A 23,546-nucleotide genomic window follows, 5' to 3' on the forward strand; every position below is an offset into this window, starting at 1 on the left:
TAGCACATGTAACACGTGGCTACATTTGAAGAGTGGTGGGGGAGAGACAGTCAACAACTTCGGTGTAAGGGGCCTCCTTTGCTCCTTCTCCTTGCCCACTCCCAAGGCCCACGTGGATGATTCAGGAGGAAGCGTCCCCCAGGCTCGGGGAGTCAGAAGCCCTCACTCACCAGGATTAGTTTTCCGGATTTCACTATACACCGTCTCTGTGCCCTTGGTTTCCAGACCTGGAAAGTGATCAAGCACAGGTCAACAGCTGCCTCTGGGCACCAGGTCGGCCCACTGCCGAAGCAAGACAATGTCTGAGGCTCCCTGCTTACCCACGACCCCACCCCACGAGTGCCTGTCTCCAGCAAGCCCTGGAGACCTTAATGCCACTAAGCCCAGGCCATTCCCTGGCTTTACAAGATCCTGGTCTAAGTAGCCTCACTCTCTGTCTGGAAGTATGAAGTCAACGGGCCATTATGGGTCCATCTGGACCACTCACAGGTGGAGGGGTTCCCAGCATAGGCCTGCAGCCTCCTGCTCAGTGGTCCCATACCTCCTTCCCTGCCAGTGCGTTCCTGTGTCCAACTGCTCTCCCCGCCCCTCCCAGGAGGCTGGGCTATGACTTCCCAATCACCCGAGGCCTGGGTTCGAGCCTGGGCCTCACCTGTGATGTTAAGGATCAGCTGGGACTGAGAACCACTTAAAATCTTGACAGCGGGGCTAGTTGATGTCACACGCCAACACGTGGGCCTCATTCTGATTCTGATTAGTTCTGGAGTGGCCCTGGCATTGGTGGGTTTTAAGAGCTCCCAGGGGATTCCAATAGGCAGACGGGGTTGAGATCCTCTGGTCTGGACTCTTTTGGACTGGCGCACAGATGACCAGCCAGGGTATGGATCACACTCAGGGGAGACCCAGGGTTTAGAGGACAAAGCACCCGTATGGTCATCTGTTTAAGTTGAAGTAGGTGTACAGGTTGTGTATACACACACTTGTACACACACTCGTAGTGTATCTACACGCATTGTATGAATCATAGAGGGTGTATACACACAGCATGTACATACATACACATCCATGAACCCTCAGGAAACAGGATGGGACCCCACTTCTTCCCCTACCTCCTCTCACCTGCACAAAGGACAAGGAAGCCTCATTGTAGAAAGGTGGCTCATGCCATGAGGCCAACATTCTCTTTCTACAGATCCGGAAATGAAGCCCCAGACCGGGTAAGATGCTTCCTGCCACCATGCTCAGCACCATGTGATTTTTCTTGGTGGCAGGTGGCTGGGGCATGTCCACGGACTCTAACTGCACCAAGATACCCTTGACTCCCTAGGCCCCAGGGATGCCCCCTGACCCTGAACATACCCTTTCACCGCTGGCCCGTCCCTTTCTCTTTGCCCCATTCCTCCTCATCCTCCAAGTCTCAGGACAGGCTTTGCTTCCGCACTTGGGTACACATACCCTCACCCACCTGCATACACCCCAACACATGCACCCCTTCTCAGGGCCCAGGGCAGTTGCTAGGCCCCCTGTGCTCCCACGGCAGTTTGGGGACACTTGTCCACAGCCACACTGACATTATTTGTCCCCACGACTGCCCGTCCCCTGATGGGCCCGGAGCTTCTCCAGGGGTCTGGTGCACCTCCCAGTCAATGCAGTTACCTGGAGGCACCCGTAAAGGTTTCGCGAGATAGTGACGGCACCAGTCAATGCACTTGCGGGTGCCTCTATCTCAGGTCTCCCGAGCCTCAGGAAGGCTTTGGCATAATCAGCTTGCTCCCTGAGGTTTTAGATTTTAGAATTGAAATCATGGTCATTCATTAGACACTGAATGGCGGTGGTTCCCGTGCCAGGACCTGAGCACCAGGAGGAAGGCTGAGGGGGTGTTTCAGACTCCAGCAGGTGAACTTGGGACATTTTGGGTGGCCAGGGCCTTGCACAAGCCTTCATATGGGTCCCCCCCCCACCCCCCCACCCAGGGCACCAAACAGGAGTTGGTACTCACTAGAGTGACTGAGATACCAGGTGCTCTCAGCTTAGAGAACGGACACCTGCCGTTCTCTAAGAGGCCAGCAGAGATGCTTATACCAAGCTCCCTCCGTGGCACCAGATTTAGGGGTGTAGAGGGAAGCTCCAGGGTTTCCCATATCTCCTGGGGAAATCTCTCACATTCCCAAGGGATTCTGCTCAATGTCAGGCCCAGGGAAGTCACTCCTTCAGTATGATCCTAACACCTATTGTGTGCTGGACAGGGTAGAAGCTGAAGCGGGAGGGAAAAGGCAAATCACACCCACACTGGAGCTTTCAGAAGCCCAGGCCATGGGACAGACAATGCCGTGATAAGCAATATAGGTGCTCTGGGGTCTCTGCCAGCTCCTCCTCCGACCCCCCGCCCCACAATGGGAGTGGGGGCCACAGGGAAGGAATCGAGGGAGGGGGCTGGGTGGCCAACGTGGGGGCCTGGACACCCTTGTAAGCCCCACCGCCCCCCGGAACACAAGAGTTGCTGGTAGACCTCTCTGGCCACCTTGGGGACACGCTAACAGCCTCTGGACTCCAGAGTCACGCTTGACTCCCTTCGTCCTTATAACTGCAGATCAGCCTGTTGGCTTCCGTCCTTGGCTGAGCAGCTACACTTGCAGCTGCCCCAGCGGCTCCTCCCGCTGCCCCCCTGCTCTGCCCTTCGGTGATGGGCGGGAGCCCCCCCACCCCCACCCCAGGCCGCTCGTCACCACCTCCCCTGCAATGCAGCTGCCTGCTAATGACTAACCCAGGCCAGCAGGCTGTTTGTCTCTGCTGTCAGGGATGTTTCCGGATGGTGCTTTATTTTGGCTCCTGTTTTTCTCTGTTAACAGAGAAAGAGAAGTCTTCAACGTCATGGGGTTTTCCCAGCAATTAGCCTCACAGCAAACAAGCAACAAACCGGTTTAACGAGTTCCTTCCCACCCCGCCTCCATCCCTGAGTGACTCCTTGGGCAACTGCCCAGTCAGAGTCAGAGCTGGACTGGGTTCCCAGCCCCTCCTCCACCCCAGCTGTAGAAGAGGGAGCTTTGAGGACAGGGAACTGGATTGGCCAAGACCAGATCAAGTTTACTCATCACTGGCCTTGAACCCACAGAGCCCTTTCCTCACCCACCCACTTCAGGACTGCCCTACCCTTGCTGTCCCTTAGCACCAACGAGGATGGGTTCCGAAAGCTCAACTTGAATCTTCTAGAAACTCTCCATTTCCACCCACGAGGCACTCATTTTAGCTCTCCCGAGGCCCCCACAGCAGCCTGGGGAAAGGTGGCTGGCTACCTGCACACAGCTTGTCAAGAAAAGCTTCCCTCCTCACCCCGTCCTGGGACTTCTTTTCCCTCGAAAGCCCCCCCGCCCCCGACGTTCAAGCAAGAAAAAGAAAACCAGACACTCTAACATGGAAACATTCCCAAAAGAATGGAAAATGGATGCTTTTCCAAGGAGAAACGCTGCTTCCTTTCTCCGTCAGCTACTTTAAATCCAAGGCCTCCCAGGCACTGGGCAGAGCGCTAATGAAGCCACCTTGCCCTGAGCTGGCTAGCAGCCCCCGAGAGGCAGGGCCTGGCCCTTTGTGAGGAGCTTCAGGACTGTCTGCTTGAGCTCCCAGGGGAGTATGGAGGGTCAATGGGGACAGCAGAGTTTTTCTACACATCATCAAAACCCTGGGGCAGCCCTGCCCTCCTGTTATGGTTCCTCTTTCCTTCTGAGTCTGAAGTCCCCTTAAAGGGAAATAAGCTGTTACTCACAGGACTGAGCCCAAGTGACAGACGGGCATGTGCATCGGGCGTTGGCAGGACCAGAGAAGGCTGGAGGGGAGCCCCCTTCCAGCCCCTGTAGGCAGAGCCAACCCATACTCAGTTCTGGGCACCAGAGCCCTGTGCTGTCTCCTCTTGGGCATCTCATACTTAACCCAGCTGAACCTGCTGTTCCTCCCTGTCTCGGACCTCATGACCATCCACACAGTTGTCCCCTCACACAACCTGTAGTGATTCCGTCTCCCTGGTCCTTGCCCTAAAATTCATCCAGTGTTGTGATGTCTCTAAAATAGATCTGGAACCCATCCACTGCCAGCGCTTTGGCTCCGCCCCCATCCCTTGTTGCCCGTTGTTAACACACGGGTCTCTCTGTCTCCATCCCTGTCTGCTTTCGGTCTGTCCTCTGCACCAGCCACACGGACCCTGTCAATTTCCTGCTTAGAGGCATCTAAAGGCCTTCTGCTACACTGAGACTAGAATTGCAAAGGGAACCTCAGAGGCCCCGCAGGCTGCACGCGTACCTTTGCATAGGGGTTGGTCCAACACCGCCCTCAACTTGCTAACAGGCAAACCGCTTTACAATGAAATAAGGAAGAAGAGAATTTCAGGCCTGCCATGGCCCCCACCATTCCCAGGTCCAGTCCAGACTTGGAAGTGGGACACCCTGTGTAGCATTTGTGCAGATCGGGGAGTACCGACTCTAGGGGGCCATTCTGATTGCAGACTGTAGGATCAGTGCCCCACTGCGCGGCGCACAGCCTAGGGGCCTTCGGGGACTGCCTTACCGAAAGATTCTGTGCACATAGCTGCTGACGTGGTACCCAGAACCTAAGCAAGGGAAGAAAGAAAGAACCCCAAACTCTTCCCAAATCATGGAGCTAGAGGTAACAAAGGGATGCCCTTGCCATGTGGCTCTGGCTAATGCCTGGTCTGGAAAACGGCCCTCAGCTTGCCAGGCAGAATAGACACAGCAGTGGCCTCAGCCTCAGCAGGAAGGGGGGTGCATGACAATAGCCCTAATGGGCTTCCCAGGAGGGGAGGAAGGCTTTGGAGAGCTCCTTTGAGCGCAGGGGCCTGTGGGAAAGCCAGGGTGGAGAGCTAGGAAGGTATGCATGGTTTTTTGTGGGACCAAAAGCAACTGAAATTGCTGTTCTAGCATTTGCTATGGACCAGCCCACTCTGAGTCAGTCTCAACCAGCACAGGACCAGAACTAGTGGCCTCCAGGCCAGCCCGCCCCTGAGAGAACCACACACATGAAAACAAAACCTGAAGTGTGAAGCTAGTGCCACTGTTTACACAGCAGGGTACTCTGTACTTTCAAGAGCCTTTACCCAAGCGTGCCTTTAAAGAGCCAAGCCCTCACTACCTTCAAACGTGCATTTCATTTACACAAGCTCAGTGTGCAAGCAACTTTTTCAGGACGATGCTAGGTTTGGGCAAGGAACATACCTCTGTAGGAAAGTCCAAACGCCCAGGGGTAAGGCTGCCCTCAAAGTCTCTCACCAAACACATTTCTTAGCGCTTAGTAGTTGCTCAATAAAACTTATTCATGGTTAGTAGTAGGTAAACAATAATTAATGAAATGTTACACCTCAAAAGCCTAGGCGGGGGTGGGGGGGGTCACTGCTCTTGTCATAGGCACGTCTAACAGGCCTGTCTGCTGACCACCCCCCTTCTGACCGACTGAAGGGACCCTTGTCCCCGGGTCATAGCACACCTCACTCTGTTGTCTACACCCAAGCAGAGAGCAAAACATGGGGAATCGCTCCAGGGATGGTGTTTACCTTGGTAAGGCTCAGATGGGGTCACTTGCACTTCTGTGTATTCAACATCCATGGTCAGAGGCTCTGCTCAAAAGAACCACAGCACCGGTGAGACAAAATCTCCTTGGGGAGCCTCAGCCTGCCTTAGAGATTTCCACTCAAATGATTATAACATTCCATATTTCGAGGAGGAAGCCAGACACAGGCCTAATGCCATTCTAAGTAGGTGAGAAATCTTGGGCTAGAGAAGACAGTCACAAGTCCTGTTTTCTCCAGGATGCGGAAAGGCCCTCCGGCCCAGGTCCCCATTGTTTCTACAGGGGAAGGATTTGTGAAAGCTCAGTAGACACAGAAAACAGCCAGTATCATCCATGGCAGTTAACTCTAGAAGCCTCCTCCACAGCCACAGGCATCGAAAGCTATCTCCAAGATGGAAAGGATCTCAGGAAACGGGGAACAGGGTCCCCCCCCCAAAAATGCTCTGACAGTATGAGCCACACGCATAGGAAAACAAGTTAATGAGAGCAGTTGGGCCGCTAGAGTGAAATCCAGTAAATTAGTTTGTCTCAACTCAAAATTACGTTATTGTTTTATTTTTGAAGCCTCAGAGTTGGGGTTTCTCGCCAGCACTGAAAACATCGATATGTGGTCAAGGACACAGGTGTTTACTTTTTTAGATTTTTTTTTTTTTTTTTAAGTAGGCTTCACATCCCGCTCAGAGTCTGAAATCATGACCCAGAGATCAAGACCTGAACTGAGATCAAGAGGCAGACTAACAAAGCCACCCAGGCGACCCTACTTTAGATTTAGCTCCTGTGATAGAGCCCCGGGGTGGGGGGGAAGAATTTTGAGAAACGATTTACGATTTAGCCCAATCCTTCTGAGGTTTAACCGTAGCAGGGAATCTACTGTTAATTGTCTTTAAAAGTTAGCAGCAATGCTAGTTTATTTTTTTTATAGTGTATGTTTTATTTTTATTAAATATTGAGACACAAAATAATATTTTTAAGTTATGTATAAAATACATGGGACGCTTGGGTGGCTCAGTCGGTTGAGCGTCCAACGTCAGCTCAGGTCATGATCTCCTGATCCGTGAGTTCAAGCCCCGCGTCCTGTGTCTCCCTCTCTCTCTGTCCCTCCTCCACTCACACACACACACACTCTCTCTCTCTCTCTCTCTCTCTCTCGAAAATAAATAAACATGAAAAATAACTAACTAAATAAAAATTAAAAAACATCCCTGCTTCTACTATCCAAAAGAAAGGAGGTACTCTACAGTACTCAGTAACCCATTCTGAATCAGCCAGTTCCCTGTTAGGTATAACCCAGTTCTTTCCCACTAGAATTTTGGTTACTTTCCATTAAGGACACAAGATAGAATCTTTGGAGAAAGCAACAAGCCATCTCCATTTATACACAGTGGCCAGGGACAGGGTCACTGAGAGAAGTGGGGAAACATCCCCAGGCCTTAACAGTTTTAGCTCTTTCCCTAGGGGTCTTTTTTAACGTAAAGTTTCTAATTAAAAAAACTTTTTAAATTAGATAATTACCTTTATTTTCATTTGCTGGTTTCATTGCATGGTTTCCAACATCTTCACTGTAACCTAGTTGAAAAATAACAATTAGGATGAATGGCAATGGAAATTCTAGCTTCTCATATAATGTTTAAAAAACTTAGTGCCACAGGGCACCTGGGTAACTCAGTCGGTTAAGCGCTCAGGTTAAGCTCAGGTCATGATCTTGCAGTTTGTGAGTTTGAGCCCCACATGGGGGGTCGGGGGGGAGCTGGGAGCCTGGAGCCTGCTTTGGTTTTTGTGTCTAACCTCTCTCTCTGCCCCTCCCCAGCTCACACTCTGTCTTTCTCTCTCTCTCTCTCAAAAATAAACAAACATTAAAAAACAACAACAACAACAACTTAGTGCCACTAAGAAACGAAGTCAGGCCTAACTTCTTCAGTGTAGCGGGCAACCAGCAGCGTATCTGATTCTGGATTCCCTTCTGGTCCCCCTTCAGCCTCATCCCGCCCACTGTGCGTTCTCTTTCTAACACCAGAAACACGCTTACCATCCCATGGGAGGAAAACTTCTGCCTATGGGTTGTTCAAAATTCAGAATTGTTCACGTTGAGCAACCCCATTAGACATGAAGCTAAATTCCTTTTTTGTTTGTTTGTTTATTACTTCTGAGAGAGAGAGAGAGACAGAGTGTGAGTGGGGGAGGTGCAAAGAGAGAAGGAGACAGAGAATCAGAAGCAGGTTCCAGGCTCTGAGCTGTCAGCACAGAGCCAGGTGCAGGGCTCGAACTCACAGATCAGCAGATTGTGACCCGAGCCGAAGTCCAACGCTTAACCGACTGAGCCACCCAGGGGCCCTGAGGTTAAGCTTAATTCTAAAGGAAGGGGTCCATAACCAGAAACTAGCAAACTCGCCTGCTCCAACCGGAGGACTGAATGCATGAGAACACGGTTTAAAAAATTACGGTACCTTCAGGCTGCCACCTCAGTGGGTAAAAAAATTTTTTTAACATTTTTTTAAATCAAGTTGTTCTTTATTAAAAACAATTCTCGGGGCGCCTGGGTGGCGCAGTCGGTTAAGCGACCGACTTCAGCCAGGTCACGATCTCACGGTCCGTGAGTTCGAGCCCCGCGTCAGGCTCTGGGCTGACGGCTCAGAGCCTGGAGCCTGTTTCCGATTCTGTGTCTCCCTCTCTCTCTGCCCCTCCCCCGTTCATGCTCTGTCTCTCTCTGTCCCAAAAATAAATAAACGTTGAAAAAAAAAAATTAAAAAAAAAAAAAATAATTCTCAGGGTACCTGGGTGGCTCAGTCGGTTAGGTGTCTCACTCTTCATTTCAGCTCAAGTCATGATCTCACAGTTTGTGAGTTCAAGCCCCGCGCAGGGCTCCACGTGGACAGTGCAGAACCTGCTTGGGATTCTCTCTCTCCCTCCCTCTCCCCTGCTTACATGCTCTCTCAAGAATAAAAACATAATAATAATTCTTATGGATGTTATAAATAATACTTCTGAAGAACATATGATTTTCCATTATGTATTAAAACTAATTACTTATTGTGATTATTAAAATATTTCATAAAGTGAAATAATCCATGGAGAGACAATATAAGAATTAGAGTATTTCTTGCATTTTGGAAATTTGGGGGAAAATCCTATTTTAATATACCTCTTAGCATTTAATTTAAAGTGTCTATGTATTTATGCGTAAATAGTATGAATCACCAAAAGAACCCCCCTTAAACCACAAAAAGGTATTTTCTCTATAACACTGGATTACTTTTTACTAAATATTCACCAAATGTTTTTGTATGTAGTTTCTTTTTTTTTTTTAAATTTTTTTTAAACGTTTATTTTTGAGACAGAGAGAGACAGAGCATGAACGGGGGAGAGTCAGAGAGAGAGAGGGAGACACAGAATTGGAAACAGGCTCCAGGCTCCGAGCTGTCAGCACAGAGCCTGACGCGGGGCTTGAACTCACGAACCACGAGATCATGACCTGAGCTGAAGTCGGACACTTAACCGACCGAGCCACCCAGGCGCCCCTGTATGTAGTTTCTTAAATGATATATTTGCCCATTTCTCTCTTTATTGGCCCATTACTTTTGCTATTGCAAATGTTTTATTCACTTTCTAGTAAGGATTGTCTCACATTTTGTGCTTTCTTTAGTTCCTGTTCTATTTGATGGCCTTCAGGAATACAGTTTCCCAGGTTCTTCCATTTATTTGTTTGTTTGATTATTAATTAGTAGGCTCCACGTCCCATGTGGGGCTTGAACTCATGACCTTGAGGTTAAGAGTTGCATGCTCTACGGTTGAGCCAACCAGGCCGTTTTATTGACTTTTTAAAGGTTTGATTTGGTACTATAAGAATTGCTCAATTCTTAAAACATAGTTTCTCAAGTATGCCCTGTAAAAGGCATATCCTACCTAAAATTCTCATTCTTGTGAAACACTTACACAGTTAGAAAAGAACATGAGCATTCTATTCTCAGACCTGCTGATAAAGAAAACTGCCCCCAACGTGGTCTGGGACAGGATGTCTTGCGTGATATAATTATACCCCCCTCTGGGAAGTGGCTGGCGCCCTTCTTCAAAGGCTTGAGCAATTTTCTCCTAGACTTAATGGGATTAAGAACTCCAGGGATTGGCTCCCCACCCTACTGAGCTGACTTTCAAGCTTTCACTCAGCCTCTAAGCATGCATTCCTTTATTGTAACATTTTTTTTTAATGCCTCCACTATCTGAGAAATACTTTAATTAATTGTGGCAAAGTTTGAAAGGAAACTGTCTTGTGCTTGTAATAAACAATTCCATCCGAGAAGATGTTTTACCAGTGCCCTAATTTGGTAACTGGTCCCTTCTCTAACAAAAGGATAATGATTATACTTGGGCACTGTTCAAAGTTTTGGAAGATAACCCAGGATGGGTATCCACGGCATTACAATTATTCTCCACATTCCCTGGGATGTTTAGAAGGTGGTAAAATTAGGATAAAATGTTCTGCCTGTCTTCCAAAGTTTTTGGTTTATTTATCAACTCACCCTTCCATGACTGATTGGATTTAGTGCCCCTGCTTGAGGACAGGGCTTCCCTTCCAACTTGAACCCCATTACCTACACATTCTGCTTCTAAGACCGGTAGGGGAGTGTGTAGCCAGCTGGGGAAAACGCTTAGCAACTGCGGGAAACCAAGACTGTACCGTAATGTCTGTTGGCTTCGGTATCGGGATCTGACAACATCTTCTCATTGCTGGAATTCAGAAGTGGCGCTGCTGGCCTTAAAATGAAATTTAAAAAGTAAAGAATAGATGACTTTTTTTTTTTTTTTTGGCTCTAACTTCAAACTAATAAAATAACCAAGGAAAGATCATGAGGAAACCAGGAAGAGTTTTCTTTTTCTCTTCTTCTTTAAAGAGTTTTCTGCAGTTACAAAAACTTTACCCTCTCCTGTGGAAAGCTAACATTGTTTTCAGCTCTAAGATTATTTGACAATAACTTTTTGCCGTTAAAATAAATGTCAGGGCCAAGGGGAACCTGAACTGCAGGCAGTCTTTATCAGGCGAATCCCACCCCTCTGAGTTCTTCAGCCTGTGCTGTTTTTCTCCAGAACCACCAGAACTATCATTTCCATACTTTTGGATTTGAGGTTTCAAAAACAGTAAAATGATTACAACCATTTTTTTTTAGGCCAACTCTATTTTACCAAGAAAGTAAATTCTAAAAATTCCCTCTACTGTCAGTATAATTTCATAAGGAAAAGGGGATTTGACAGGTAAGAGTGTCGGAAGGACATGGCCTCAGAATAAGGCCATTCTTTCCCAGGGAAGGGTGATTGGCAATCTTCCACGGAGACAAACACACACGCATGCACACACGTACACACACACACGCATGCACGCACACCTCCACTACTCACACCTAAGACCTTATTTTTCTGAGTTTCCCAAGAAAAAATTCCTGATGACCAGAATTTCCCTACAGTTTCCACATGTCTACAGAGCCACCCACGTCTCTTCCAAATACGCACACTGACCTGGCCATCTCCACTGGCGTCTGCTTGGCTTTAAAAGAGAAAGAGAAAATCCAAAGTCAGTATAAAATAGCCATGTCCATACCAGATAGGAACACTCATCTTGACCATATTTGACTTTCTTGAAGGCTGAATACCCATAAAAAGAGAAAAGAAAGCCAAATCTGTTCCTGCCTTTAAAAGAGAAGAAAATAAACAAATAAACAAAGTAAGTCTTTTCTTGCTCTTATACTGAGAGATTTCACATCATTTCCTTCAGGAATATGACATTTTGACTATTTTAGCCAGGAGCGATTTTCCTTAGTGGAATGTGATTGAGATGAAGATAATGATAAAGGAACCAGATAAGCCAGATATACAGGCAATTATCGCTTTGATTCAAGAAGATTTCAAAAAGTAAAAGTGACGTCAATCCTTCTGCTTTTAATTCCAAGCTGGCCTGAGACCAAGGCCAGGGTCAACCTTAGGAAGGGGTTGGTTCTGGAGCCCGTCTTCCCAGAAGGGTGGCAACTTTCTTGCTCCAGAAAAAGCCCAGGGCCCCACCTCATCCATCTGCCCCCACCCATCCCAGGTAGTAGCCTTACTCCACACACATTTTTGCAGAATTTACTGGGACTGTGCCCTTTTCCTTGAGTTCAGGCTAGCTGACTCTGATTTCTGAGGGTCCGTGGGTGATCCTGGCTTCCCTTCCGTGCATGGTTAACCTCAAGCACAGGGTAGAAATCATGGCACAAGTGGCAGATTAATTGGGAGGCATTCAGTGTGTGTGTGTGTGGGGGGGGGGCATGTCTCCATAGCACTCACAACCCACTCTACCAACTGCAGGACTAGGTGTGGCCAAATCCACAGAAACAGCTTCTTCTGATCACATGTAGATGCAATCTTCCAGATCCATCTTTTCTGGGTTGTCCAACTAGAAGAACCATTGCGTTCACGTGTGCCTAGCTCAATCCAAGGGGCAATAAAAGCTTTGTAGCTCAAATCTTTGGTTATCAAGGTGACCCCCCCACAAGGAGAAAAACAATTGTCTCCTCAGTTCCTGCTGGGGCAGAGCACCAGCTCTCCATGAAGCTGAAGCATTTCACATCCATGGCCAGTTTCCTGGCCAGGGCGACCTGCCAGAATGCAGTGAAAGAATTGTACTTACCCTTGGCTTTCTTCAGAAAACAGCATCTGGCTCCAAGTATCAAGGTGGCAATTATCACTCCAATGACAACCACGGCAATAAGTCCTTTCTTCCATGGGGCAAGAAAGACTGGAAATGAAGAAAGAAACACACACACACACGCGCGCGCGCACACGCACACACACACACACACACACACAGGTTTTTCCTCTGTCAGCAAGAAATAATATCAAATTTAAGCAACAAATAAGACTGAATTTTATAGTCCTTGTAACCAGCATCTTACATGAGCATCTACCTCCAAAGAACTCTTGTGTTCATAGCTAGTGCAGAAATGTTGTTTTTTGTTTTTTTGGGTTTTTTTTTTTTTTTTTTTGGTTTGTTTTTTGCTACAGCTATGGTCTTAAAGGACCATTGGACTGAAGTAGATTACTTTTTAGGGGTCTATTCATCCCTTCTCCTTCACTAGGAAGCCACCTCTACCCACATTGGTGGGGTCCTGAAACTATGTCCCTTCTGCATGACCCAATCCTCTTGGCCACAGGTGGTCCATGGGTGGACATTTGACCCAAGACAGGCCAGTTGATATCTCTCTACCAAGAATTTGGAGTTACGATTATATGAGAAATTTCTAATTTTTATAATAACCAATTCCTCTTCTATATTTAATTTGGGTGCATGTCTGTCACTTGCAATAAAAGAACCTTGAGAACATTGGTCTCTCAACCCTCAGTGAAATGAGCTAAACAGCCACCCATTTCCTCTTACAAGGGGTGAGACTTTGGCTTCGCTCTTGGAAACCACACTATATCTCACTGTTGAGACCCTGACTCACCTCTGACTGTCAGTATGTTGCTTTGGGGATTGCTTTTAACAAGGTTGGCTCTGTTGAAGGCTGTGCAGTAATATTGTCCCTCATGTTCCTTGCTAGCCTTCTCCTTGTGCCAAATGGCGTAGGTTTCATTTGAGATGATCTGGTAGAAGGGACTGCCCTCCTTTTCTCTGTAAAACCTGTAGGTGATGGGACCAGAGGCATCATTCACGGAGCACCGAAGCACAACCTCCTTCCCAGACTCCACCTCTTCATTCAGCAGGATAGTGAGCTTGACCTCATCCACAGGGGCTGAAAGGCAGAGAAAGGGACAGCACTGAGAACCGGGGGAGTCACAAGGGAATGAACATGACACAGCACTGCCCATGGCTGTCCTGCTGCTGCACTGTGACCAAGACTGGGATCCTTTTACTCAGTTCATTCCCACCACCCTCCCTGCCCCATCAATACCACATTCTTCAGAGCCTCTCCTCCCCCTTAGCCCATAAGGGCAGCAACAGATGCCTCCTGTCCCCACGTGTTTTTTAAACACAAGATGCTATGGACGCATCCCCTCACTTAGCACCTCAAGTATTACTCCACACTTAGCCTGAAGATATGATTAACCTCTGTGTCCTGTTGATTTTTATTCTGTGTGAGTGTGTATGAGAGAGAGAGAGAGAGAGAGAGAGAGAGAGAGAGAGAGAGAGAGAGAGATTTCCCTCCCTGTGCTTACAAAGATGCATGGCATTTCCAGATCTTATGAACGAATAATCTTGATCCACCACCTTTAGTTATTCTTGGTTTTCTCCTTTTCCTTTTATAGATGTTCTAAACCAATCATTCTCACTTCCTCGTTTTCCCACATTCTCACTACTCCTGACATCTGACTTTCAGTCCTCTGCTTCGGAAACTGCCCTCTATCTCTGGTTTTGAAGAAGCCCCAAAGGTCACCAATCCCCTGACTAGCCCATCCCTGAGTCTCCAGCAGATTAAATCCAGCCTTTAATAGGCTCCCATCTAACCTTCCCACCTGTGGCCTCAACTGCTACCCAGCTTCTTCTGGGGCTTCGATGATGTCTCACTGCCCAGATTCTCTTACCTTCCCACCTGTCACTCCCTCTTTTTTCACTAGTTTTTCTTCCTTTTGCTCCTTAAACATGGACTTTCTGCAAAATTCAGTCCTCAGCTTTCCATCTCCATTCTCCTTTCTGGTGATTTCACCCACATTATAGCTTCTGTTTGTGCATTTAACACGTAAACACGTGGCATTTAATGCCTAAATATATAGCTCTAGTCCAATTACTCCCCTGAATTCCAGGTCTGGATTTTGACCTGGGCATTTCCACCTGGAAGTCGTGCCGGCCTCTCATTCCCAGCAGATCCAAGCAGAACTCGATGTCCTCCCCTATATCTTTTCCATGTTTAATTACTGAAATTTTGATCCTCAATTGTCTTCCCAAGTAGACCTTCCTATCGGTGTGAGAATTGACTGGTCAGCACACTGGCATCTGACCATGAATCACCTCCCTGAAGAGTACAGTGGGTCACTAGACCACGGAGCTGCTGTTCCCACAAAAAGGGAGGACCAGGCCCCGGATGGGAGGGTGGGGTTCCACCACAAGGGCAGATCCCAGAGGGTGCAGCCTGATTCGACAGCATCTCTCCTGATAAAGTACAAAGGGGTGGTGGCAAGCCAGCTTCAGGAGCCACGCTGCCTGGCCTTAATTCCCAGCCCCATTGCCCACCAGCTGTTTGTCCTAAGCCTTAGTTGTCTCATCATAAAACAAGGATAATGATCATGGGCCTTTCATGGCTATTGTAAGTATTAATGAGGATAATTTACTACAACACTTCACACAGGGGTGGGCACATAGTCGGGGTCAGTAAATGTCAGCCACTAATGCTGACCCAGTTTAAACCAACAGTTTCACTTGGCATTCTGCATTAGCTTTTTCTTTTCTTCTCCTTCCCCTCCTCCTCCTCCTCCTCCTCCTCCTCCTCCTCCTCCTCCTCCTCCTTCTTCTTCTTCTTCTTCTTCTTCTTCTTTTAATGTTTATTTATTTTTAAAAGAGCATGAGGGGGGAGGAGCAGAAAAAGAGAGACAGAGGATCTGAAGTGGGCTCTGCGTTGACAGCACACAGACCAATGTGGGGCTTGAACTCAAGATCATGCAACTTACCTATCACCTTGACCCGCAGAACTTCACTGATCATTTCAGTATGGGAATGACAATTATCTGCGATACATTGGTATTCTACATCTTTTGTTGGCTTGTCTTTGAATACCGCAGGCTCATTGGAGTCCATGTTACAACTCTCCAAAATGCTATTTGCTTTTACAAGGTGATAGCTAATAGGTGCGGTTCCATTTACGGACTGGCAACTGACTGCTATGGTCTGTCCTTTTATCACCTCAGGGCCGGAGTCATAAAAAATCCTGGGCTTGGAGAGCATTTCTAGAACGAAAGAGAGAGAGACAACCTGAATGACGACTGAAAGCAGAAACAAAACATCCAGCCTAAGAGGGTCCTTCTCCAAACTCTAACATTACTATAATTTATTTTATTTTATTTAAGTTTATTTATTTATTTGAGAGAGACAGCATGAGCAGGGGAGGGGCAGAGAGAGAGGGAGACAGAGGATCTGAAGTGGGTTCTGTGCTGACAGCAGACAACCAATGTGAATCTCGAACTCATGAACCTTGAGATCATGACCTGAGCCAAAGTCGGATGCTCAACCAACTGAGCCACCTAGGCGCCCCCCTAGGCGCATTTACTATAATTTTAAATGCCTACCTGCCTTATCTACCTTTATAGGACTCCTTTAAGATTGGCAAGTAATGTGTGTGTGTGTGTGTGTGTGTGTGTGTGTGTGTGTGTGTGTGTGATGAGGACGGAGGGGGGAAATGAATGCTATCAATAAAAAAGGATGACACAAGTTCAAGAAAAACATGACATCCCCCTAAATACGTTTTTATAGGGGCACCTGGGTGGCTCAGTCGGTTAAGCGGCCGACTTCAGCTCAGGTCATGATCTCGCGGTCTGTGAGTTCGAGCCCCGCGCCGGGCTCTGTGCTGACAGCTCAGAGCCTGGAGCCTGTTTCAGATTCTGTGTCTCCCTCTCTCTCTGACCCTCCCCCATTCATGCTCTGTCTCTCTCTGTCTCAAAAATAAAATATAAAAAATAAATAAATACGTTTTTATATTTCCATGCATCTCACATGCACACACATCCATATGTTGTGGCAGTTATATTGAGAAAAGATATAAGGAAATGCATTAAAAATATAACAAGTACCAAACAGATTTTATTTGAAAACAAATCCTCAGTGCCTCAGCCTCTCCTGATCATAAACTGCATGCCCCAAGAAGCAAGAATTCTGCTAGGTCCTTATTTAGAAGTTCACTTATTTATAAAGCTTATAAAACGAAATGACCTCCTTCCAAGAACAACAGAGAAAATGAAAATGTAATGGCCCACATTTGTCTCTTGCATTATTTCCTTTGGATTTCCATGATGAGAGAGTTGACAATGGACTATAATCCTCATTGAGCTGAGACTAAAATCTTGGCTGGCTAAAACCACAGCCACAGGGTAAACTGAAGGACAGTGACTAAATAACAACAGAGCCTGTGACAGCTTGACCAGAGCTCTCCATTCACTTAGACCCCTCTACTCAGAGGGTGGTCCAGGACCCAGCATCCCCAAGGCTCTATCTAGTTAGAGATGTGGAATCTGGCTCCAACCGGACCTGTGTTCTAACTGGGTTTTGCATGCACAGTCACTCTGAGAAGCACAGCCGTAGGTGGTTCTGGTACCTATGTTCGGCCCACCAGGAGTCCCTGGCTGCTGGTCAGCCAGGATATGGATCAGGATATGGAATTGAGATCCTAAAATTTAGTGTTGAGTAAGCAGTGATTCCTCCCTGACCTTTCAGAGGGTGCCTGTTCCAGCAGCCAGAATCTTGCCAACTCAGCCCCATCAACAGCATGCAGCCACAATAAAGCCATGAACTTGATTTTTGCCAACATTTTCTTTGTACCGCCTCTTTCCTGTCCTCCAAGAAGGAATACACACTTGTTTGGTCTCTTGATATCACTGCTTCCTCTTACCCCCAAGTTGTTACCCTGTCTCAGTCTGATCTGCCTTCAGACTGGAGAGGGTGGCAGCTGGTGATAAATTGCCTTTCTCTCATTCCACCCCAAGACTCTCTGAGCCAGCGAGGATGTACTCACCACACACAGTAATCTGGACTGCATTGCTTTTCTTGACCACCTTGCCAATGCCTGCATTGCAGGTGTATGTCCCTCTGTCCCTCTCTGAGGCTATCTTGGTGAAATTTTGAGACAGTGACACAATCGTGTTTTCCTTCTGGATGGTAAAGTTGGCTGGAGGTGCTCCTGGAATGGAGCACCACAGGTTCAGGCTTTCACCGTGATCCAGGCGGGTGGCGGAAGATTCCAGCTTCGGCTTGGAAAACAGCTCTGGAAGACCAGTGAGTAGAAGGAGGTGAGACGTTTCCGGGCACCACTCCTGCAGCCCCCTTCCAGAGAGACCCTTGACCCAGCTGCTTTTGTCAGAGCCAATCCCCAAACTTGCTGCAGAAATTTCTCTTTAGCTTCTCATGAAACCGGATAATCACACAATTCAAGAGTTAGAGTTCATTCTTTGCCTGGGATTGCAATGGCAGGTTTTCTACCCTTGTTAATCCAATTTATTTCATAAAAATGAATTAGAAAAGTTTTTCACTGTGTAATGCAGCAGTGATGATTCATGCATCCACCCAGGTATTCATTCACTCATATGCTTTATTTCATAAGTATTTAGTACACACTTTCTCTGTACTGGGTACCTTGCTTGGCATCAGAGATAGCTGTGAAAAAAAAAAGTCCCTGACTTCCAAGTGCTTACGTTTAGTGGGTGATTCAGACATGGTTATCTGCAGAAGAGCCCATGGAGGGGATAGCTGAACCTAGGCTCGGGGAATCAGGAAAGGACTCTTACAGGAACTATCCAGGCAAACAGGGAGTGTTCTAAGCAGAGAGAAGAGCCAATGGAAGTCCTGGCAGGAAGTTGGAGCACCTGACAGTCCTGGAACTTAGTGGGAGTAGAAGCGGCCAGAGGAAGACCTATAGATCTTGAAGGACCTTGAGAACCATCTAAACAAGTGTGAATTGTATCCTGGGGCAATGGAACCATGGAGAGTTTGGCTTGGGGGAATGACATCAGATGTGTGTTATAGGGAGATATCTGGAGGGAGAACGGATGGGGCTGAGAGCCTGGACTGGGAGCAAGAAGGATGAAGTGCAGGTTTGATGCAGAGAGCATGAGGTTGGGGAGAAGTGGCAGCTGGTCACCATCCCTCTAGCACTTCCCACAGAGAAGATAACACCTGAGGTTGCGTACTTTTTAAGCTGTAACATTCTATGCCACTTTAAGGAGTCACTAGCACCATAGTTGAGGTTGGATGTCAACAGCAATAAAGACAGAAGCTGACTTTTAAGAAGTCTTGTCATCTTATTTGAATATTCCCTGAAATACATCAAGATTTCATAGTCATGGACTATGTTTTTAATTTCAGCTACTGGAAAATTACTAATTAACTACTTAACCACTGTGCAGTGGTCCTTCATGTAAGCAAATGCACGCTGGCTTCAAGATTATTCCCTGTGATGCAGAAGGACGAAGTCAGTAATTTTTGAAACTATCTTCATATTAAGAAAGGAACTGAGGGGCGCCTGGGTGGCGCAGTCGGTTAAGCGTCCGACTTCAGCCAGGTCACGATCTCGCGGTCCGTGAGTTCGAGCCCCGCGTCGGGCTCTGGGCTGATGGCTCGGAGCCTGGAGCCTGTTTCCGATTCTGTGTCTCCCTCTCTCTCTGCCCCTCGCCCGTTCATGCTCTGTCTCTCTCTGTCCCAAAAATAAATAAACGTTGAAAAAAAAATTTTTTAAGAAAGGAACTGAGACCCAAAGTCCCTCTTTGGAAAGCTTCTTGGGCTAGAGGCTTGAGAGTGCAGCCAGGAGTCAGGGAATCAAATTCTACATTTGGTTCTAAATTTACCTGCCATACAGGTTTTTGGGAGGTACAAATCAACACTCTCATTATCATTGATGTTAAGTAGCTATCTATAGGAGTTATTTCCATCAAAATCAATCCCCAATGCCTTCCTAGTTTCCTCAACAAGGGATAAAATAAAACTTCAAGTAAGGTGGTAGTCCAATAATTAATCTATGTTTTATTAAGACACATTCCATCCTTCCTTCCACATAAGCATTGGCTTATCTGTTTTCCTAGCACCATCAAAAGCTCTAGTTTAGGAATGGGAAAAAGAAACCAAAGAAACTGACATCCTAAAAGCCTTTACAATCCCAGTGGGCAGATACCAAAAAATGTGAAAAAAATCACTTAGCAAAAAAATTCCAAAGCAATGACTCACTATTTAAAAATATGTAAACGAAAATGTGAAAAATAGAAACCATCTTTCAGAAGTAGGTGCAAGATGGTTTGTAGGAATGAAATGTAAGGAAATAATAGTCCACTTGTAAATGATCCATTTGCAGGTAATGTAACAGACCAGCAGGACCATCCCGTAGACTAATAAGAATTAGTCTTTTATTCACTTGTTGAATGAACACTTACTGAGCTCCTCCAACGTGCCAGTCTGTGCTAAGTGTCAATGATGTAAGGTGAATTGAGCCACAGATCTGGTCCTTCAAGAGCTTACCCAAAGTGGTGATGGCAGACTCTAGACTTTTGTAGTGACTACTGACATAAAGATGGAAACCGAGTGTGATAGGAACTAAGGTGTGACCATGGAACTGTCCTGGGGGACCCCCGAGGGAGATCTGGGGTTTGGTCTTTAAGGACAACAGAAGTTTTTCAGTGGCCGAGGGGAAAGAGTGGCCCAGGGAGAGTGGGAGGGACATTGGGAAGGAGATGGGGTCAAAGTGAAGGATCATGACCATTCAGGGTTGAAGCTCATGAACAGTGATGTCAAATAGGGATCATATTAGGAGGGCTTCTCCTATAGCTGGTTGAAGAATGAACTGGAACAGAGATACTCCAGGAAACCCCTGCAATGGGTAATCCTGGTGTGAGGGCCAGTGTTAGGGTGTGATTACCGAGACAGGAAGACAGAACAGAGCTGAAAGACCTACAACACCTGGTGACAGAACAGATCTGAAAAGGTAGACAGTGGGGGATGAAGGTGTCTTTTCTATCCAAAGACAAATGACTAATTCAATGACTTCTATTTTCATAAATCTATTGTGAGCTGCTAACATCACTCAATAGAGCCATTGACAGTGAAGCTTGATGGCAACAGGGGCATGGATCACTAGATGCATCAGTGGGCCTGGAGACCTTTCCAAAGGCCTGATGGAACTTGAACATGAGGGTACTTGCCTGCCAGCCCTGGTGTGGCTCAGTTAGCTCTGGGTGGAAAGGGCAGAGCTCAGGATCACAGAGCACTCAGGCTAAAAGGACAGAAAGGGCAGGCTGTGTGTAACACTCTTATCTTGGGCCAGGGAGACTGATCTACTGAATGGCTTGTATACCCCACCCGATACAGACTTCTGGGTGTAGGTGATCACCTACAACAGTAGTATCCTAGGGTCCAATGATGCTTTATGCTTTCCTAAAGTAGCCTGGCCTGAGGGGTAAAGATGCTGCTCTGGCTGATGCAACCGTCAGTTGGTCCGCCACATGGTCCCTGTTGCTCTCACAGTAGTATGTCCATCCCTTGGTTGTACTTGCTCATTGCATTGCATTCAAATAGTCTATTTATGTCTGTGAGTTTGTCAGGAGCAAAGCCTGACCTTAGGCAGCTGTCTATCCCCAATCAGTTGCCCAGCATGCGGATGGTACTCAATGTATGTTGAATTGAAAACTTTTCTCTAATGAGATAATACATGTCTTATCAGCGAAAAATATCATGTACCATCAAGATATTTATCATTATCAATAATAAACTAAATTATTAGTACACACTATAGACCAGTGGGATCCAACACATATGCCAATCACCCAGTTGGGTAGTTGACAACTTTCCTATGATACTGTGGACTGTCCCTGTGACTACACTCAGTGCTTTATACATAGAAGGCTTTCAGTAAATGAAGAAATGAATGAATACCTTCACATGGCAACCACGAAGTGCTCTCTCTGCCCTCTGAAACACAGTCGTCCAATGTTCATTCATTCATCCAACAAATATGTATTTAAGTCCTACTATGTGCCAGGCTCTATTCTAGGTGTTAAGGACATAGCACTGGATAAAATGGGTAACGTTCCTAGTCTCATAGGCTTGCATTCCAATGCCTGGATACATACAATAAACAGGAAGAGATAGAATATATTTTTTTGGTAATAGGTGCTATGGAGAGAAGTAAAGCCAGGAAAGGGGGAAAGGAGTCCAATAGAACTTTTAAGTGCATGGGTTTGGAAGTCAAATGGGCCTGGGGTGACTCTTGTTCTGCCACTTGGTAACCCTATAATCACTGGGGTGAGTTACCTAACATCTCAGCCTCAATTTCCACACCCATAAAACCAGAATCATGATCCTTATCTCACAGCATTGTTATGCGCATGAAATGCAAATGTATGTAAACCAGTCATAGAGTTTTCAACAAAAGGGAATTGTTGCTATTGTTCTTGAATTTGCTAATGCTTTCTCACTCCTGACCCAGTCTTAGGACCTGGGTCTGGGATCTAGCATAGTGCCTGGCACAGAGGAAAGTTAAATATAATAGCAGACACACTGGCTAACATTCACACAGAGTGCTTATTCTGTATGAGGCTGTTTATAGCAGAGTCATGTCATTTCATCATTGAGATAGTCCTACAGGTGAGTGCTGTCATTATCCCCATCTCATAGAGCTGTGCCAAGGAGAAGCTGAGTAATTCACCTAAGGTCACTGAAGTAGTGGGTGGCAGTGTTGGGATTTGATGTCAGAACTTGCACCCTCAACCACCACAGCTAACTGCTTACTGACTCTGCATTGACTTTTCCCCTTGAGCACCATGCCCCCACCTGAGTATATTCATTCAGACAAGCAGGAGCAGAAATATCCACTCTCATTGGCCATTCTGGATTCCAGCACAGTGGCTGCTTGAGCCTACCATATTCACACATCCTCCAGGAGCAGCCCTACCTGTTATGTTGACCACGATGCTGCTGACCTTGGATATCCGGCTGGCTTCCACTTTGCACGTGTAGTTGCCATTATGCTCCACCATGGCCATCACTGAGTAGGTGGCCTCATTGCCATGCGTCTTGTGTGCTACAATCGCCTTGTCCTTCTGGATTATGATTTCTGGAAATGACTGCACCAGGTGTGTCACTTGAATGGTGCACTTAATGTTGAGCTGATCTCCTTCTGTGATCACTCCCTTGGGGCTGATGTGGAATCTGGGATTAGAGAAGGATTCTACAAGAAGAGGACAAGCTGGTTGGACTCAGGTTCAAAGCTGAGTGAGCGGAAGAGGCACTTACATCCTCCCCTTTGTGATCTTTTTTGTTGCCAACACTATTCTTCCTTGTTAATTAAACAAATTCAATCTTTGCCCTTAAAAACCTTCTCCTAAGTTGCTCTGATGCTTCTCACTCATTCTTGCAACTTCAGCCTTCTTAGCTGCAATCTCCCTTGACCTTCCCAAAGGCAAAACCACCTTCTCTAGATCTCATCTGCAGAATCCTCTTCAAATGACCTCAAAAATCATCAGAGCATTGGAAACAGACTCTTGCCCCTGCCCACCAAGGATTTTCTAGGCTCTTCTCACATAGTTTCATGGAACCATGGCATTTCAGCACAAATATTCCATAGTTTTCTAAAGTGACAATGATGTAAACTGTGCCACTTCATGGAAATGCATATTTAAATAATGATATGCACCCCCCCAAACTGATTTCTGGTCTATTCTATTTTTTTTTTTAATGCTGGCTGTGACTGACTAAATTGATTGCATGACTCATGCAGCTTGAAAAACACTGTTTTATAAAATATTGGTCAGATACCAGGGTGTGGGATCATCAGGAGATGGTAAGAGAAGTAGGGATCAGACTTTGCTTCCACAAACAAATAAAAAAACTGCAGACCATTAGAGTACACACACAGATTGCCAACTATGCGAAATGAAGCCAAAAGTGAATTTAGAGTGATATACTTTCATTCACTTGTCTTTTTAAAAATTTTTTTTAAATGTTTATTTATTTTAAGAGAGAGAGCACAAGCAGGGCAAGGGCAGAGAGAGGGAGACACAGAATCTGAGGCAGGCTCCAGGCTCTGAACTGTCAGCACCGAGCCTGATGCAGGGCTCGAACCCACAAACAGCAAGATCATGACCTGAGCCAAAGTCGGACGCTTAACTGACTGAGCCACCCAGGTGCCCCTAATTTGCTAGTTTTTTACTGCAAAGTCATTTAACTTCACAATAAATAGCTATCATTAAAAAAAAAATAGTCTGCCATCGTGGGAATGAAAGGAAACAAAAGCAAAAAAATGAACTATTGGGACCTTATCAAGATAAAAACCTTC

The 23,546-nt window shown here is 46.5% G+C and overlaps 1 protein-coding gene across 5 annotated transcripts in view; it reads right to left on the reverse strand.

Annotated features, from left to right (window-relative positions):
* The window catches only part of PECAM1 (platelet and endothelial cell adhesion molecule 1), a 75,963-nt gene that overhangs the window by 17,151 nt on the left and 35,266 nt on the right, over positions 1–23,546 (reverse strand). For 3 of the 5 annotated variants that reach the window (XM_030296217.1, XM_030296218.1, XM_030296220.2), the window contains 11 exons: positions 22,164–22,439; positions 17,247–17,495; positions 15,193–15,468; positions 13,035–13,322; positions 12,221–12,328; positions 11,077–11,104; positions 10,244–10,320; positions 7,084–7,137; positions 5,555–5,617; positions 2,765–2,839; positions 171–227 (listed from right to left, as the gene is read on the reverse strand). In XM_030296217.1, coding sequence (XP_030152077.1) covers positions 171–227; positions 2,765–2,839; positions 5,555–5,617; positions 7,084–7,137; positions 10,244–10,320; positions 11,077–11,104; positions 12,221–12,328; positions 13,035–13,322; positions 15,193–15,468; positions 17,247–17,495; positions 22,164–22,439 — 1,551 coding nt within the window. The remainder of the gene's footprint in view (positions 1–170; positions 228–2,764; positions 2,840–5,554; positions 5,618–7,083; positions 7,138–10,243; positions 10,321–11,076; positions 11,105–12,220; positions 12,329–13,034; positions 13,323–15,192; positions 15,469–17,246; positions 17,496–22,163; positions 22,440–23,546) is intronic. The other 2 variants (XM_030296219.1, XM_030296221.1) reach the window with 2 other exon arrangements.

Source organism: Lynx canadensis, chromosome E1, assembly GCF_007474595.2.
Source record: "Lynx canadensis isolate LIC74 chromosome E1, mLynCan4.pri.v2, whole genome shotgun sequence".
Lineage (NCBI taxonomy): Eukaryota > Metazoa > Chordata > Mammalia > Carnivora > Felidae > Lynx > Lynx canadensis.